General features: G+C 38.8%; 1 protein-coding gene across 11 annotated transcripts in view; it reads left to right on the top strand.

Moving 5' to 3' along the window:
- STIM1 (stromal interaction molecule 1) overlaps positions 1-15,336 on the top strand; it is a 194,120-nt gene that overhangs the window by 135,590 nt on the left and 43,194 nt on the right. For all 11 annotated transcript variants that reach the window (XM_060303595.1, XM_030831181.3, XM_060303599.2 and 8 more), the window contains one exon: positions 4,620-4,734. In XM_060303595.1, coding sequence (XP_060159578.1) covers positions 4,620-4,734 — 115 coding nt within the window. The remainder of the gene's footprint in view (positions 1-4,619; positions 4,735-15,336) is intronic.

The following is a 15,336-nucleotide window of genomic DNA, read 5'->3' as shown; positions in this document are numbered from 1 at the left end:
TCCACATTACTACTTTGTTTCAAGCCACCATTAGCTCACGTCTTGATTATTGCAATTGCCACCTGGTTGCCCCGCATCTGCCCTTGTCCTCCTATAGTCTGCTTCTCAACACAGCGTTCAGAGAAATGCTTTTAAAGATGTAAATGCGATCGTGTCGCATATCTCTTCAAATTCCTCCAACAGCTTCCATCTCAGAGTAAAACTCAAAGTCCTTATGATGACCTACAAAAGCCTTTATGATCTGTACCCCTGTTGCTTCTCTGAGTTCATCTCCTGCTAGTTACCACCTCACTTGTTTCTCTTTGGCCACACTGGCCTCCTTGCTATTCCTTGAACATACTTGTTCTTGGCTCAGGGCCTTTGCATTTGCCATTTTCTGTTCTTGGGATACTCTTCCAGTTATCCTGTGTGCCTTTCTCCAACATCTCCTTCAGATATTTGCTTAAAAGTCACTTGCTTTTTTTTGGCAGTATGCGGGTCTCTCACTGCTGTGGCCTCTCCCGTTGCGGAGCACAGGCTCCGGACACGCAGGCTCAGCGGCCATGGCTCACGGGTCCAGCCGCTTTGCGGCATGTGGGATCTTCCCGGACCGGGGCACAAACCCGTGTCCCCTGCATTGGCAGGTGGACTCTCAACCACTGCGCCATCAGGGAAGCCTGAAAGTCACTTTCTTAATGAGACTTTCCTTGACACCTCTAATGAAGATGATAAATCACTAATACCACAACTCTTGGCCTTCCCTCTTGACCTTCTCTGCTTTATACAAATTATTGTCTCTCTCACCCAAATTGGATGTTAGCTCAATGAGGACAAAGATTTTTGTCTGTTTTGTTTACTATTTACTGCATTTCTAGTGCCCGGAACATAGAAATCTTGTATTTGTTGAATAAATGAATGAATGAATTTCTGCCTCCAGACTGACTGTCTCAGACTGCTTGTAACTGTGTCTTCCCTGATATGTCCTAGGGTGTGGTGTTTAAGGTCCAGTGATTTCATCACTTACTCATCACCCAGTGAGAGTAATCAGACTCTCAATAAAATTAACAAAATTGTTTTAAAATTCGTTTTGAAAAATAAGTAACTGAGATTGACAAGAAATGTTCTGAAATAAAAGAGCCATGGAAAGAGGGGGTCAAGACATTAGAAAAATTTTAAAAGCATAAAATAAAATAAAACTGAACTAAAATAAAAAGTATAATAAAATAGTCAAGTGCTAGCAAAAAAATATGGTTTAGTGCAAAAGAATGGAGAGGCTAGAAATATACCCAACTATATATGTAGTTGTTATTACTTTATAATTACTTCTTATTAAATAGCATTTTTCCAAAAAGGGAATAAAAGACAGATAATTTTTTTTAAGGTCTAAGGCATTTATTTATTTATTTTAATTGAAGTATAGTTGATTTACAATGTTGTGCTAGTTTCTGGTGTACAGCAAAGTGATTCAGTTTTTTATGTATTGATATATGTATGTGTATATATGTGTGTGTATATATATATATCTATATATGTGTATATATATATTCTTTTTCATATTCTTTTCCATTATAGGTTATTACAAGGTTTTGAATATAGTTCCCTGTGCTATACAATTGGACCTTGTTCTTTATCTATTTTATATATAGTAGTTTATATCTGCTAATCCCAAACTCCTAATTTATCCCCCACCCACCCCCATTTCTCCTTTGGTAACTGTAAGTTTGTTTTCTATGTCTGTGAGTCTGTTTCTGTTTCGTAAATAAGTTTGTATCAGTTTTTTAGATTCTACATATAGGTGATATCATATGATATTTGTCTTTCTCTGTCTGACTTACCTCACTTAGTATGATAATCTCTAGGTCCATCCATTGCTGCAAATGGCATTATTTCATTCTTTTTTATGGCTGAGTAATATTCCATTGTGTATATATACCACATCTTCTTTATCCATTCATCTGTCAATGGACATTTAGGTTGCTTCCATGGAAAGACAGATAATTTAATAAATGGAGTTGGGATACTGGGTAGCAATTTGGGAAAAAATGTTAAGAGTCACAATTTATAGCATACAATACATTGGATGTTAGGCGGTCTAAAGGGCTGACGATTAAAAAATCCAAACATGTTAAATACTTCAGTCAGTTTACCTTTCTAAGAATTGACAAAATCTCCTTGCTCTGGGCCCTTCACCATGTCACTTACCTAATTCTTATTAAAAAGTAGATTCTCTCACCAATTTCAGATGAGACATTGGGGAGCTGGAGAACCTAACCCACACGTGTCAGAAGGAACCTGAGTTTAGTTGTGGGGGGAGGACACAGAGAACTGTTAAACTTAGGCACTGCTCTTCACTCCTCATCTCGCCGGAGGTCTTGACTTCCCTTCAGGATTCTAGCCTCCATGGGAATGTAGCTAGGCCGTACCTATACCCCAGGTAGTAGACTGCACTAGAGCTGTACTCCAGTATGTAGCTATTAGCCACATGTGGCCATTTAAACTTAAATTAATTTTTAAAAAATTTCTGTTCTTTAGTCATACTAGCCACATTATGAGTGTTCAGTAGCTGCCTGTGCCTAGTGACAGTTGTTTGGACAGGACAGATATTGAAGCTTTCCATTATTGCAGAAAGTTGTATTGGACAGTGCTACGTTATAGTTGTGGACATTGTCAAGTTCCTTGTGCTCAGCAGCCTATACCCTGACTAGGTTGAGAGTAATCCAGTGTGGTCTCTCTTCAAACTTCTCTCCTGAGTCTTTAAGCCCAGACGTCTTATGTGTGAAAAACCCAGGGGAGAAAATCATCCCTCGATTATGAGTTTAAGGAATCTGGGACCATTCTGTCAATCATCTGTTCATTTAGTCAGCAACATTTACTGACATTACTCTGGGTCAGACCCTTTCCTTTCTTGGACCCTGGGGATAATGAAAGGTGGATAAGAGACATTTCCGGAAAATTCTACTAAAATGTGTTCTTGTGAGAGTAGTGATCAGAGTTGCGTATTTCTTTGATGTTTGAGGCTCTGTGGAAAGCAGTGATCACTGTTCAATCTTATACATACTAATGTGGTTAAGGATTGGGCTGAATGAGTATCTGTGAAATTAATTACCAGTTAAATTTCTAAAAGCTTTGATTTCTTTTGCTTTTCTTTTTTCTTATAAAAGTATAGTGTGAAAAAAAATCCGCATAACTAAAGGACAGCATATGCGGTACAGGGGAAAACTTTAGACTATAAAGTCAGATACCTTGGGTTGGAATACTAACTCTATCACTTATCAGCTGTAACCCTGGGCAGATGTTTCAGTTATCTAATGCTGCATAACAAACTTCCCCCAAACTTAGTGGCTCCAAACAACAAAAACATTTATTTTATCATGTTTCTGCAATCTCGGCTTGGCTTATCAGGGACAGCTCCTGTGTGTCCACTTGGCATCAGGTGAAGTAACTCAAAATCTAGGGGCTAGTATCACCTGAAGTCTCAGTCACTCACATGTCTGACTCCTGGGCTGGAAGACTCAGACAGCTTGTGCTGCTCAGACATTGCTAGCTCTAAATAGTCTTTACACATTATCTCTCCAGAATGATAGCTTCAGAGTAGCCAGGCTTCTTACATGGTGGCTCAGAGCTCCCAAGGCATGTGTCCCCAAAGGGAGTGAGCCAGGTGGAATCTATACTGCCTTTTCTAACCTAGCCTGGGAAGTCATTTGACATCATTGCTGCCACATTCTGTTTGTTAGAAGATGAGTCATTAATGTCAGCCTATATTCAAGGGCAGAAGAATTCAACTTTTATGGAAGGATTGTCAAAGAATTGTGGACATATTTTAAAATCATCACAGCAAGTAATTAAATCTCTTTAAACTTAATGTTTTGAGAATTTGGGGCAAACTGTGTTCTTTAAGACTATTACTGCTTTTGGGCTTCCCTGGTGGCGCAGTGGTTAAGAATCTACCTACCAATGCAGGGGACACGGGTTCGAACCCTGGTCCGGGAAGATCCCACAGCTGCAGAGCAACTAAACCCACGTGCCACAACTACTGAACCTTGCTCTAGAGCCCGCGAGCCACAACTACTGAGCCTGCGTGCTGCAACTACTGAAGCCTGCATGCCTAGAGCCCGTGCTCCACAACAAGGGAAGCCACTGCAATGAGAAGCCCGGGCACCACAATGAAGAGTAGCCCCCGCTCGCCGCAACTAGAGAAAAGCCTGCGAGCAGCAGCGAAGACCCAACGCAGCCTAAATAAATAAATAACTAAAGACTATTACTGTTCTCATTTGTAAAATAGGTGTGATAATTCATTAGTTGTGAAGATTAGATGAGAAAATATAAGCTCTTGGAATGTTGCTTAGTGTGTAAATGAGTGCTCAAAAGTTGTTAATTCTTCCTTTTCCATAATTAAAAAAATATGAGGAAGGAATTTCTTATTCACGTTTATTTTTTTCTCAAACGATACATATAACAAAGAAGAAAAGGCAGTCTAGTTAGTAAGTAGGACATATTCACATGGAAGGATACATGGGTGATGTGATACACTTGTACATCCGGCAGGTGGGATGTGCTGTGGGTAGCTAGGTGACCTGTGAGGAGATCTTAGTGGGCTGGCTCCCAGGTATCTCTTGTGACTTATGTGCTTTCCCTTGCAGTTCCTGAGGGAAGACCTCAATTACCACGACCCAACGGTGAAACACAGCACCTTCCATGGTGAGGATAAGCTCATCAGCGTAGAGGACTTGTGGAAGGCATGGAAGTCTTCAGAAGGTAATAGGCAGCTTGGTTGTCAATCCTAGTTGCCGGAAGGTTTAGAGAAGAGAGAAGAAGATGGGTAGCAATTTGGCCTTTAAAGGACATGAGTATAAAATGCTTATTAAAGAGCAAATTACTGAAATGGTTCTACATACAGTCACTGAATAGAGACTGTATAGAGACTGAATAAGACTGAAGAGAGTCACTGTGCTGAGAATGGGGGAAGATGCTCCAAACAGAGTTGGAGTTGTTCTCATTAGAATTCTTATCGAATCCTATCCTATCCCTACACCTCTCCTTACCAGCTCCCCCCATCCCCCAAAGGAACCTCACAGCTTTGGCTGCTTCATCTCCAGAGACAGGGAGTTTGCTGGCCTTTTGAGGCAGCCCCTTTCTTCTGAAGCTCCCCACTTGGTCCTGGCTCTGCTGAGTCCTAGATGATTCAAAGGTTGGGTCGAAGTGCAGTTGAACTCTCTCCCGAGTCTTCTCTTCCAGGTTAAATAGCCCTAGTTCTTTGAAGAAAACATTTTTTTCCAGCCTCCTCTTCATCTTGGTCTCCTGCATATGGACACTTTTGTTAATGTATTTCTTAGATCATGGCTCCTACAGTTGGACGCAGACCCCCAGGTGTGGTTTGATCAGCACAGAGCCGAGCAGGACCATCCGCTTCTCAGTTCTGGACCCTGTGTGTCTGTTAATGCAGTCTGATTAGATACTGGTACCCTCAGCAGTCAAATCACTCTGCTGACTCATGTTGAACTTATTAAATTAAAACTTTAGGGCTTCCCTGGTGGCGCAGTGGTTGAGAGTCCGCCTGCCGAGGCAGGGGACACGGGTTCGTGCCCCGGTCGGGGAGGATCCCACATGCCGCGGAGCGGCTGGGCCCGTGAGCCATGGCCGCTGAACCTGCGCGTCCAGAGCCTGTGCTCCACAACGGGAGAGGCCACAACAGTGAGAGGCCCGCGTATGCAAAAAAAAAAAAAAAAAAAAAAATTAAAACTTTAGCTCTTTAGATCTTTTTCATGTGTAAGACTGCTAAACCGTGATTACCTTTTTTTTTTTTTCTCCTAGAGCATTTGCTTCAAAATTCTGAGTGAAAGAGCATGTCTAATTGTATGAGGCTTGACAGGGAAGGAAAAAACAGTGCCTTAGCCTCCTTTCCATTTGTGTCTATGGCTAGAGCTTCCTTTGATACTAATAAGAATGGAAGCAATCTCTCCCCTGGGTCTCTTAGGGTATGTCTTGATGCTAAGAAGAGTTAAAAATAAGTGACCACCAGCATTCCTGGTTTTTCAGATGAGGAACCTTAGGCCTAAATTTATTTATTTATTTAATTAAAAAAATTTTTTTTAACATCTTTACTGGAGTATAATTACTTTACAATGATGTGTTAGTTTCTGCTTTATAACAAAGTGAATCAGCTATACATATACATATATCCCCATATCTCCTCCCTCAGGCCTAAATTTATAAAGTTACTTGTTCATTGTATTTAGTAAATAGTGGAGCCAGGACTTAGACCTGGACCTTCTGCTCTCTAGGCCAGTGCTTTTCCATGCCACCGTGGTTGAAAGCACTGGTCTGGTTGTAGAGAAGACCAGTTTTGGTAGGAATGAGGCGGTTTCTATTTTTGTTTAAATTCTTACCTAGGGGGCTTCCTTGGTGGCATAGTGGTTACGAATCTGCCTGCCAGTGCAGGGGACACAGGTTCAAGCCCTGGTCCAGTAAGATCCCACATGCTGCGGAGCAATTAAACCTGTGCACCACAACTACTGAGCCTGCGTGCCACAACTACTGAAACCCGTGTGCCTAGAGCCCATGCTACACAGCAAGAGAAGCCACCACAGTGAGAAGCCTGAACACTGCAAGGAAGAGTAGCCCCTACTTGCCACAACTAGAGAAAGCCCGCGTGCAGGAATGAAGAGCCAGTGCAGCCAAAAATAAATAAATTAAAAAAGAAAATTCTTACCTAGGATTATGGAATTTCAGTTCTGGAAGGGATCATCTATAATATAGATGGAGAACATTAGATTTAAACAGGAAGACCTGGATTTTTAAAAAATATTTTATTTATTTCTTTGGCTGCTCTGGGTCTTAGTTGTGGTATGCGGTATCTTTGTTGCCACTTGTGGGATCTTCATTGTGGCATGTGGGCTCTTTAGTTGAGGCATGCAGGATCTTTTAGTTGCGGCATGTGGGATCTAGTTCTCTGACCAGGCCGAACCTGTACCCCCTGCACTGGGAACATGGAGTCCTAATCAGTGGACCACCAGGGAAGTCCCAGGAAGACCTGGATTCTAATCCTGGTTGTAGGATGGACAGGCTGATGCTTGTTAACTCTGTTTTTAATCAATTTAGAAGAAGCATAATTTAGCTATGTAGATAGCTTTCTGGAAATTGTTATCCTTGTGGGGGCTTTTGTTTAATAAGCTCCTGAGCAACTCAGGCTGTCTACTGATGAGAGATCAAGCACAGAAATGATCTTTGGAATGATACCAGCACTGCCAGGAAAAATCTTCTAACAGTACTATTTAATTTTAGTTTTCTTCTTTTTCTGTAGTAACTTGAGGCCATGGCGCCTGGGTTTTAAGAGAGGGTGTCAAAAGTCGGAACTTAGAATGAAAGATGGCAGGGAGAGCATTCCTGACCTTCTCTGAAAGCCAAAGAGAAGTAGCTGGGAAGGGAAAGTGACCAAGAGAGGGCAGAAACAGAGGGATTAAATCATAGTATTAGAAAACAGCTCAAGACAATTTTCTGGTAAGGACTTTATTTCTGGACTCAGCAACTAATTGGAACACTACCAAGCATGTTCTAAATGACAGGAAGATGGAAGACAATGGAGTGAGTTTTGCAGAGTTGGTACCCGTTACTGGTGAGCAGAGAAAAACATTTCAATGCACAGTGATGTAGCTCATAGCTAAGCTAGAAGTGATGTATATGTACCATTTTAAGATTTGCTCACCATGTGTCATGCCTGATGGTTTGACAAACTAAAAGTGAGAATCTTCTTGTGTACTATTTCTCCCAACAGTTTGTTTCATTCCAAGTAAGGCCTCTAATCTCTCCGGAGTTATGATTTCCAGAGCTACAAAAAACATGTACTATTCTGTCACTGGCTCAAACTGGCTGGCCTGAGTTTTTCTAGATGATGTAGATATCAGCAGTGGTCATTTGTATTCAGAACATTAGCTGACTAATGCCAGTACCATCTATGTGATTAATGTTGTTAACATTTTCTGACTAATGTTGGGGCCAGCCTTTTCTCTGTGTTATTTAGATTTAAGCAGAAAAGCCTGATAATCTCTACATTAGCCAGCTCTGGACTTTAATAATAAAAACAACAACAACAACTACAAAACTACTCTAATGTTTATATCGTATTTAATATGTGCTAGGCAGTGGTCTGAGTGCTTTACAAATATTAACTCTTATTTCTTACAAAAACCTTATGAAGTTTAAATATTACCATTGTCTCCATTTACAGATGAGGAAGATGAAGCAGAAAGAGTGATTAAGTGAAATAATGTAATGCAATTTTGTCACTAACTATCCAGGGTTAGTGCAAACTTCATAAGAAAAGGGCACAATACCTAACAAGAATACTGTCACTTCAGACACCAAACTAGCCATAAGCTCTGGGTGTTCCTAGACCACCTGTGCTCTGACCAACTGGCTACAAAATCGGGGTTCCCACAATCCCCTCAGGTTTAATAATTTACTAAATAACTCTTAGGATTCAGGGAAGTGCTATGCTTATGACTACAATTTCATTATAAAGGATAAAAATTAGGACCAGCAAAAAGAAGACACCCATATGGAAAAGTCTTGTAGGGACTGAATGTGGAGCTTCTGTGTCCTCTCCCCATGGAATCAGGACATATTGCCCTCCTGGCACATCAGTCATCAATGCAACCGTGAAGTTCAACCAAGCCTCATTGTCCAGAGTTTTCATTGGGGTTTCCTATAACTTAGGCATGATTGATTGACCACATGATTGAACTCAATCACCAGCCTTCTATTCCTCCCCAAAGGCTGGGCTGATATCACCTGGCTCAAAGCCCCAGTCCTCTAGTCACATGGTTGATCTTTCTGGTGACCAGCCCCCATCCAGAGTCATCTCATTAGCATGAACTCAAGTGTGACCCAAGGGCCTACCATGAATAACAAAGATACTCCTATAATCAGGGAAATTGACCTAAAGATAAAAACCAGCCAAATTCTTTATTATACAAAATTAAGTCATTAAGTAAGGAAGAGCTGAACTAGTAGAGCTGAGGAAGAGTTGAGAACAAGGGCAACTCCAGGGATCCCAGCATCAGGGACTACGGGATTGGCCTCTTCTAATTAGTAACTCTCATATGTCTCGGCTACATTCATTCTTCATCTCTGTCTTTGCTCAAGAGTCAGATACAGTGGAGGGAGAATCAGATTGGCATAGTTTGGATCACAGACTTATGTAGGGTAGTAATGGTGAGAGAAGAGAGTATGTGTGTGTGGCAAGAGTTGGAGGGTGCTGCAAATTCCAATCTCTCTAAGATCCTTGAGGTAGGGAGAGTAGCAGTTCTTTTTTTTTTTGCGGTACATGTGCCTCTCACTATTGTGGCCTCTTGCGGAGCACAGGCTCCGGATGGCTCATGGGCCTAGTCGCTCCGCGGCATGTGGGATCTTCCCAGACCGGGGCACAAACCCGTGTCCTCTGCATCGATAGGCGGATTCTCAACCACTGCACCACCAGGGAAGCCCAAAGTAGCAGTTCTTTAACAGAAGAGATGCCAGGTGAATTTGTAGAATCTTTGAGCAGTAGAATTGTTGTTTGTATGTTTGAGCCAATGGAAACAGTAACTATGCCCTTTGTAGTGAAGGGTGGTGGGAGGCATTGACCTAAGAGGATTCCCTTCTAAAGCATGGCTTCCATTCTTCTAAACAAAGTGCAGTGTTGCTGTTTCTTCTCCCTTTTCGTGGACATGAGATTTAAAAAGATGTTGTCTGCCAAACAAAGCATATTTCTTAATAATTTCTTTACCCATTTTTATGGATCAAAGGCACCTTAACCATCAATTTTGATTCTAACCAAAGAGTATGATTCCAGCTAAAAGCAAAATAACCTGGTATTCTAGTGTCACTCTGAACTTTGTCTTGAGAAGATGTTTTTGTTTTTTTTAAAAATAAATTTATTTATTTATTTTTGGCTGCATTGGGTCTTTGTTGCTGCACACGGGCTTTCTCTAGTTGTGGTGAGCAGGGGCTATTCTTCGTTGCGGTGCGCGGGCTTCTCATTGCAGTGGCTTCTCTTGTTGCGGGGCATGGGCTCTAGGCGCATGGGCTCAGTACTTGTGGCACACAGGCTTAGTTGCTCTGCAGCATGTGGGATCTTCCCAGACCAGGGATCGAACCCGTGTCCCCTGCATTGGCAGGCAGGTTCTTAACCACTGCACCACCAGGGAAGTCCCGAGAAGATGTTTGTTTTCTACTGGGCTTTTGGAAATAAGAAAATAAGCTGACAGATCTCCTATTCAGTCTGTTCGTTTGTAGGACAGGATTTTTTATTGGAGCAGTAGAGCAGTACTGGAGAACCAGGAGGGTTTTAGGGAGAAAACTCAGCAGAACTGGCCTCTCTGTTGACATAACACAGGGAGCCAGGTGGCATTGGACTTTTGTATAAACCATTTCAAAAGTCAGATCAATATAAAAGAGTTGGCATCCCCTTTTTGCTTTTATATAAACCTGACGAGATATCTATTTGTTCTGTTCTTTTAGCTATTTAAAAATTACTTTGCTAAGTGAATCTTCAAGTCATTTAGTTAAATTCCTCAACCATAGTTGTTTGTTGCTATATTTTTTGGGGAAAAGGTACAACTGGCTTTTTCTTTCTCTTACATTCTTTCAGGTATAAATATAAAATTACCATGATGTGTTAAATCATTACATCAATGCTGGTTGTTTTTTGTTATCTGAAGAAAATGAACTTATCACAGTCATTTTCTATTTATATTACATAGCTATTTGAGGGTAAAATGTCTTACTTGTATCCACATTTAATAAAGGAAACTGAGCATCTCTTACCTATTTCTGTTCCCAAGTCCTGAGGATTCTACCTCTTTAATATATTTTATGTGCATCTCCTATGATACTGTTTTAGCTCAACTTCCTCTTTTGAAAGAGATTTATTGAGTTGTAATTGACAATAAAATAAGGTATAAATATTTAAAATGTACAATTTTCAAAGTTCTGACACATGTATACAACGGTGAAACCATCACCACAATCAAGATAGTGAATATATTCATCACCCCTACAATTTTTCTCACAGCCTTTTGTGATCTCTCCCCTCCTACCTCTCAGACAACTACTGATCTTTCAGCTGCTATAGGCGTGTTTGCATTTTATAGAATTTTATATACATGGAATCATATAATATACACTTAAAAAATTGGCTTCTTTCACTTAGCATAATTATTTTGAGATTTATTCATATTGTTGCATATATAAATATTTTATTTATTTTTATTGCTGAGTAGTAGTCCATTGTCTAAATATACCACAGTTTGTTTATCCATCACCTGCTGATAGACATTTGAGTTATTTCCAGTTTTTGGTTATTACAAATGAAGCTTCTATGAACATTCATGTACAAGTCTTTCTATGGGCACATATTTTCTTTTCTCTTAGGTAAATATCTAGTAATGGAATGGCTAGATCACATGGTAGGTATATATTTTTAAAAAACTGTTGGACCGTCTTCAAAGTAGTTGTATCATTTTACATTCCCAGCAGCAGTGTATGACTTTCAGTGCTTGCACATCCTTACCAGCACTTGGTATGGTCTTTTAAATTTTAGCTATTCTAATAGTGTAGTGTTATTACATAGTGGTTTTATTTTGCATTTAGCTGATGACTAATGATGTTGGGCATCTTTTCATGTGCTTTAACTGCCATTCATATATCTTTTTTGGTGGATTATCTGTCCAAATCTTATGTCTTTTTAAAAATTGGGTTGTTTGTTTTCTTATTGTTGAGTTTTTAGAGTCCTGTATATATTCTGGATATAAATCCTTTATGAGACGTATGCTTTGCAAAGATTTTCTCTCAGTCTATGGCTTATCATCCTCTTTACAGTGTCTTCTAAAGAACAGAAAGTTTTAATTTTTCTGAAGTCCAGTTTATCAATTTGTTCTTTTATGGCTCATGCTTTTGGTATCACGTATAAGGAATCTTTGCCTAACCCAAGCTTACACAAACATTTTCTCCTACCTTTCCTTCTAGAAGTTTTATAGTTTTAGGTTTTACATTTAGGCCTATGATCTGTTTTGTATTAATTTTTGTATATGGTGTTAAGTATGGATTTTAGTTCTTTTTTGTCCTTGTGGATGTCCCAATTGTTCTAGAATCATTTGTTGAAAATTCTATCCTTTCTCCACTGCATTGCCTTGCACCTTTTGTCAAAAATCAGTTGTCCGTATAAACATGGGTTTATTTATGAACTCTCTATTCTGATCTACTGATCTATTTGTCTGTCTTTATGTCAATGCCATGCTATTTTGATTACAATAGCCTTATAGTAATTCTTTCAGTCAGACAGTATTAGCCCTCCAACTTTGTTTTTCTTTTTCAAAGTTGTTTTGGCTGTTTGTCCTTGAACCAACTTGTCAATTTCTACAAAAAACCCTACTGGGATTTTGACTGAGATTGCATCAGATCTATAGATTAGTTTGAGAGAGCTGACATCTTAACAATATTTAGTTTTCTGACCTATGGACAAAGTATATCTCTCCATTTATTCAGGAGATAACACTTTCAGCAATGTTTTGTAGTTTTCAGGATACAGGTCTTTCATATATTTTGTCATATTTGTTTCTAAGCATTTCATAGGTTTTGTTCCTATTGTAAATAGTATTTTTTAAATTGTGGTAAAATATACATAACATACATTTTACTGTTAAATGGTATTACAAATTTAATTCCTGATTGTTTCTTTATATAGAAATATAATTGATTTTATATATTGATCTTGTATTCTGCAACATTGCTAAACTCACTTATCAGTAGGATACCATCAGATTTTCAAATTAGACAATCATGTCTGCTGGTAAAGAAAGTTTAACTTTTTCTTTTCCAACCTGAATGCCTTTAAAAAATATTTTTCTTATTTGATTGCCCTAGTTAGTATCACCAGTACAGTGTTGAAGAGAAGCGGTAAGAGCAGACATCTTCGTCTTGTTTCTGATATTAAAGGGAAAGCATTCAGTCTTTCGCCATTAAATATAACATTCGCTGTGGGTTTTTTTGTTTGTTTGTCTGTTTGTTTTTGTAAAAGACCTTTGTTACATCAAGGAAGCTACCTTCTATTCCTAGTTTTCTGAGAGCTTTGATCAGAAATGCATGTTGGATTTTATCAAATGAGTTTTCTGTGTCTTTTGAGATGATTGCCTGTTTTTTCTATTTTTGTTTGCTAATGTGATAAATTATATTGACTGATTTTTCCATGTTAAACTAACTGCATTCTTGGGATAAACCCCACTTGGTCATCTTCTTAATATATAGTTGGATTTTACTTTTTAAAAATTTTATTTTTAATTTTTCTATTAAAATGTTTAAATGGAAGTATAGTTGATTTACAGTATTATATTAGTTTCAGGTGTACAGCATGGTGATTTAGTGTTTTTTACAGATTGTACTCCATTAAAAGTTATTACAAGGTAATGGCCATGGTTCCCTGAGCTATACAATATATCCTTGTTGCTTATCTATTTTATACATAGTAGTTTGTATCTCTTAATCCCACATCCCTAATTTTCCCCTTCCTCCCCTTCCCTCTTCCATTTGGTAACCACTAGTTTGTTTTCTGTATTTCCTATTTGCTAAAACTTTGTTTCAAACTTGTGCACCTTTGTTAATGAAGGATATTGGTTTGTCATTTTCTTTTCTTGAAATATCTTTGTTTTTGGTATCAGGATAACGCTGGCCTCATAGAATGCGTTGGGAAGTATTCCTCTTCAATTTTTTCAGAAGACTTCATACAGAATTGTTATATTTTTCCTTGAATATTTGGGAGAATTCACCAGTAAAGCTGTTTGAGCCTGGTGTTTTCCTTTGTGGGACGGGTTTTTTTTTTTTTTTTTCCTATGAGCTTTTGTAGTTTGTGTCTTCAAGGAATTTGTCCATTACACTAAGTTGTCAAATTTACTGGCATACATTTGCTCATAACATTCCCTTATTATTCTTATAATATGCCTTAAATCTGTAATGATGTATCATTCCTGATGTTGGTAATTTGTGTCTTCTCTCTTTTTTTTACTGATCTTGTTAGATTTTATTAATTTTATTGATCTTCTCAAAGAATCAGTATTTGGTTTCAAGGATTTTCTCTATTGTTGTTTATTTCATTGACTTTTACTTTGAACTTTATTTCCTCTGATTACTTAGGGTTTAATTTGCTCTTTTTTTCTAGTTCGTTAAGGTGGAAGCTAAGGATATTGATTCAAGACCTTTCTTTTTTTTTCTAATATAGGCGTTCAGTGCTATACATTTCCTCTAGGTCCTGCTTTAGCAGCATTTCACAAATTCTAGTGTGTTGTAGTTTTTTGCTTTTTTCCAACTGATTTATTCATAGCATAGACAGAGTGAAAATATCTAAAATGAAAACGCAACTGATGGTAAATGCTTATTTTCACCTTTTTGGGGGGCCTGATATAGTCTTTAATAACTTAGCATCCCTTAATGTGTTCCAACTTGAGGGATTATTTTTGCCCTAGAAATGCATACCTCTGAAATCTGTCTTATATCTTAGTATTGGCTCTTCACTATCTTAGATGATGTGTTTTGTTTTTATTTTCATTCAGCTTAAAATACTTTGTTTCCTTTTTGATATCTTCTTTGATTCATGAATTATTGAGAAGCAAGTTATTTAGTTTCCAAATATTGGGGATTTTTTAAGAGATTTTTCTGTTATTGATTTGCATTTCAAATCCATTGTGGTCTGAGGACATACTTTATATTTAATATTTTTAAAATATTTTAAGGCTTCTTTTTTTTTTTTTTTTTTGCGGTGCGCGGGCCTCTCACTGTTGGGGCCTCTCCCGTTGCGGAGCCCAGGCTCCGGACGCGCAGGCTCAGCGGCCATGGCTCACGGGCCCAGCCGCTCCGCGGCATGTGGGATCCTCTAGGACCGGGGCACGAACCCGTGTCCCCCGCATCGGCAGGCGGACTCTCAACCACTGCGCCACCAGGGAAGCCCCTAAGACTTCTTAAAAAATGTACCTGAACATGATCTATCTTGGTAAATGTTCCATGTGCCCTTGGCATTTGTTGGGTAGAGTGTTCTGTAAAATTCAGTCTGGCCATGTTGGTTTATGGTTTTTCAAGTCTACTGTATCTTTGCTGATTTTCTGCCTACTTGTTCTATCAATTAATGAGAGAGGAGTATTTTAATTTCCAGCTATAATTGTGGATTTACCTATTTCTTGCAATTAATTCTGTGAGTCTTTGCTTCATTTTGAAAGTCTGTTAACTAGGTGCATACAGATCTAGGATTATTATGTCTTCTTGATGAACTGACCTCTTTATTATTATGAAATGACCTTCTTTATCCCTGGTAATATACTTTGCCTTGAAATCTAC

Source organism: Globicephala melas, chromosome 8 (genome assembly GCF_963455315.2).
Source record: "Globicephala melas chromosome 8, mGloMel1.2, whole genome shotgun sequence".
NCBI classification, from domain to species: domain Eukaryota; kingdom Metazoa; phylum Chordata; class Mammalia; order Artiodactyla; family Delphinidae; genus Globicephala; species Globicephala melas.
The sequence above is the reverse complement of the archived record's forward strand: the minus strand, read 5'-3'. Positions and strand labels throughout refer to the sequence as shown.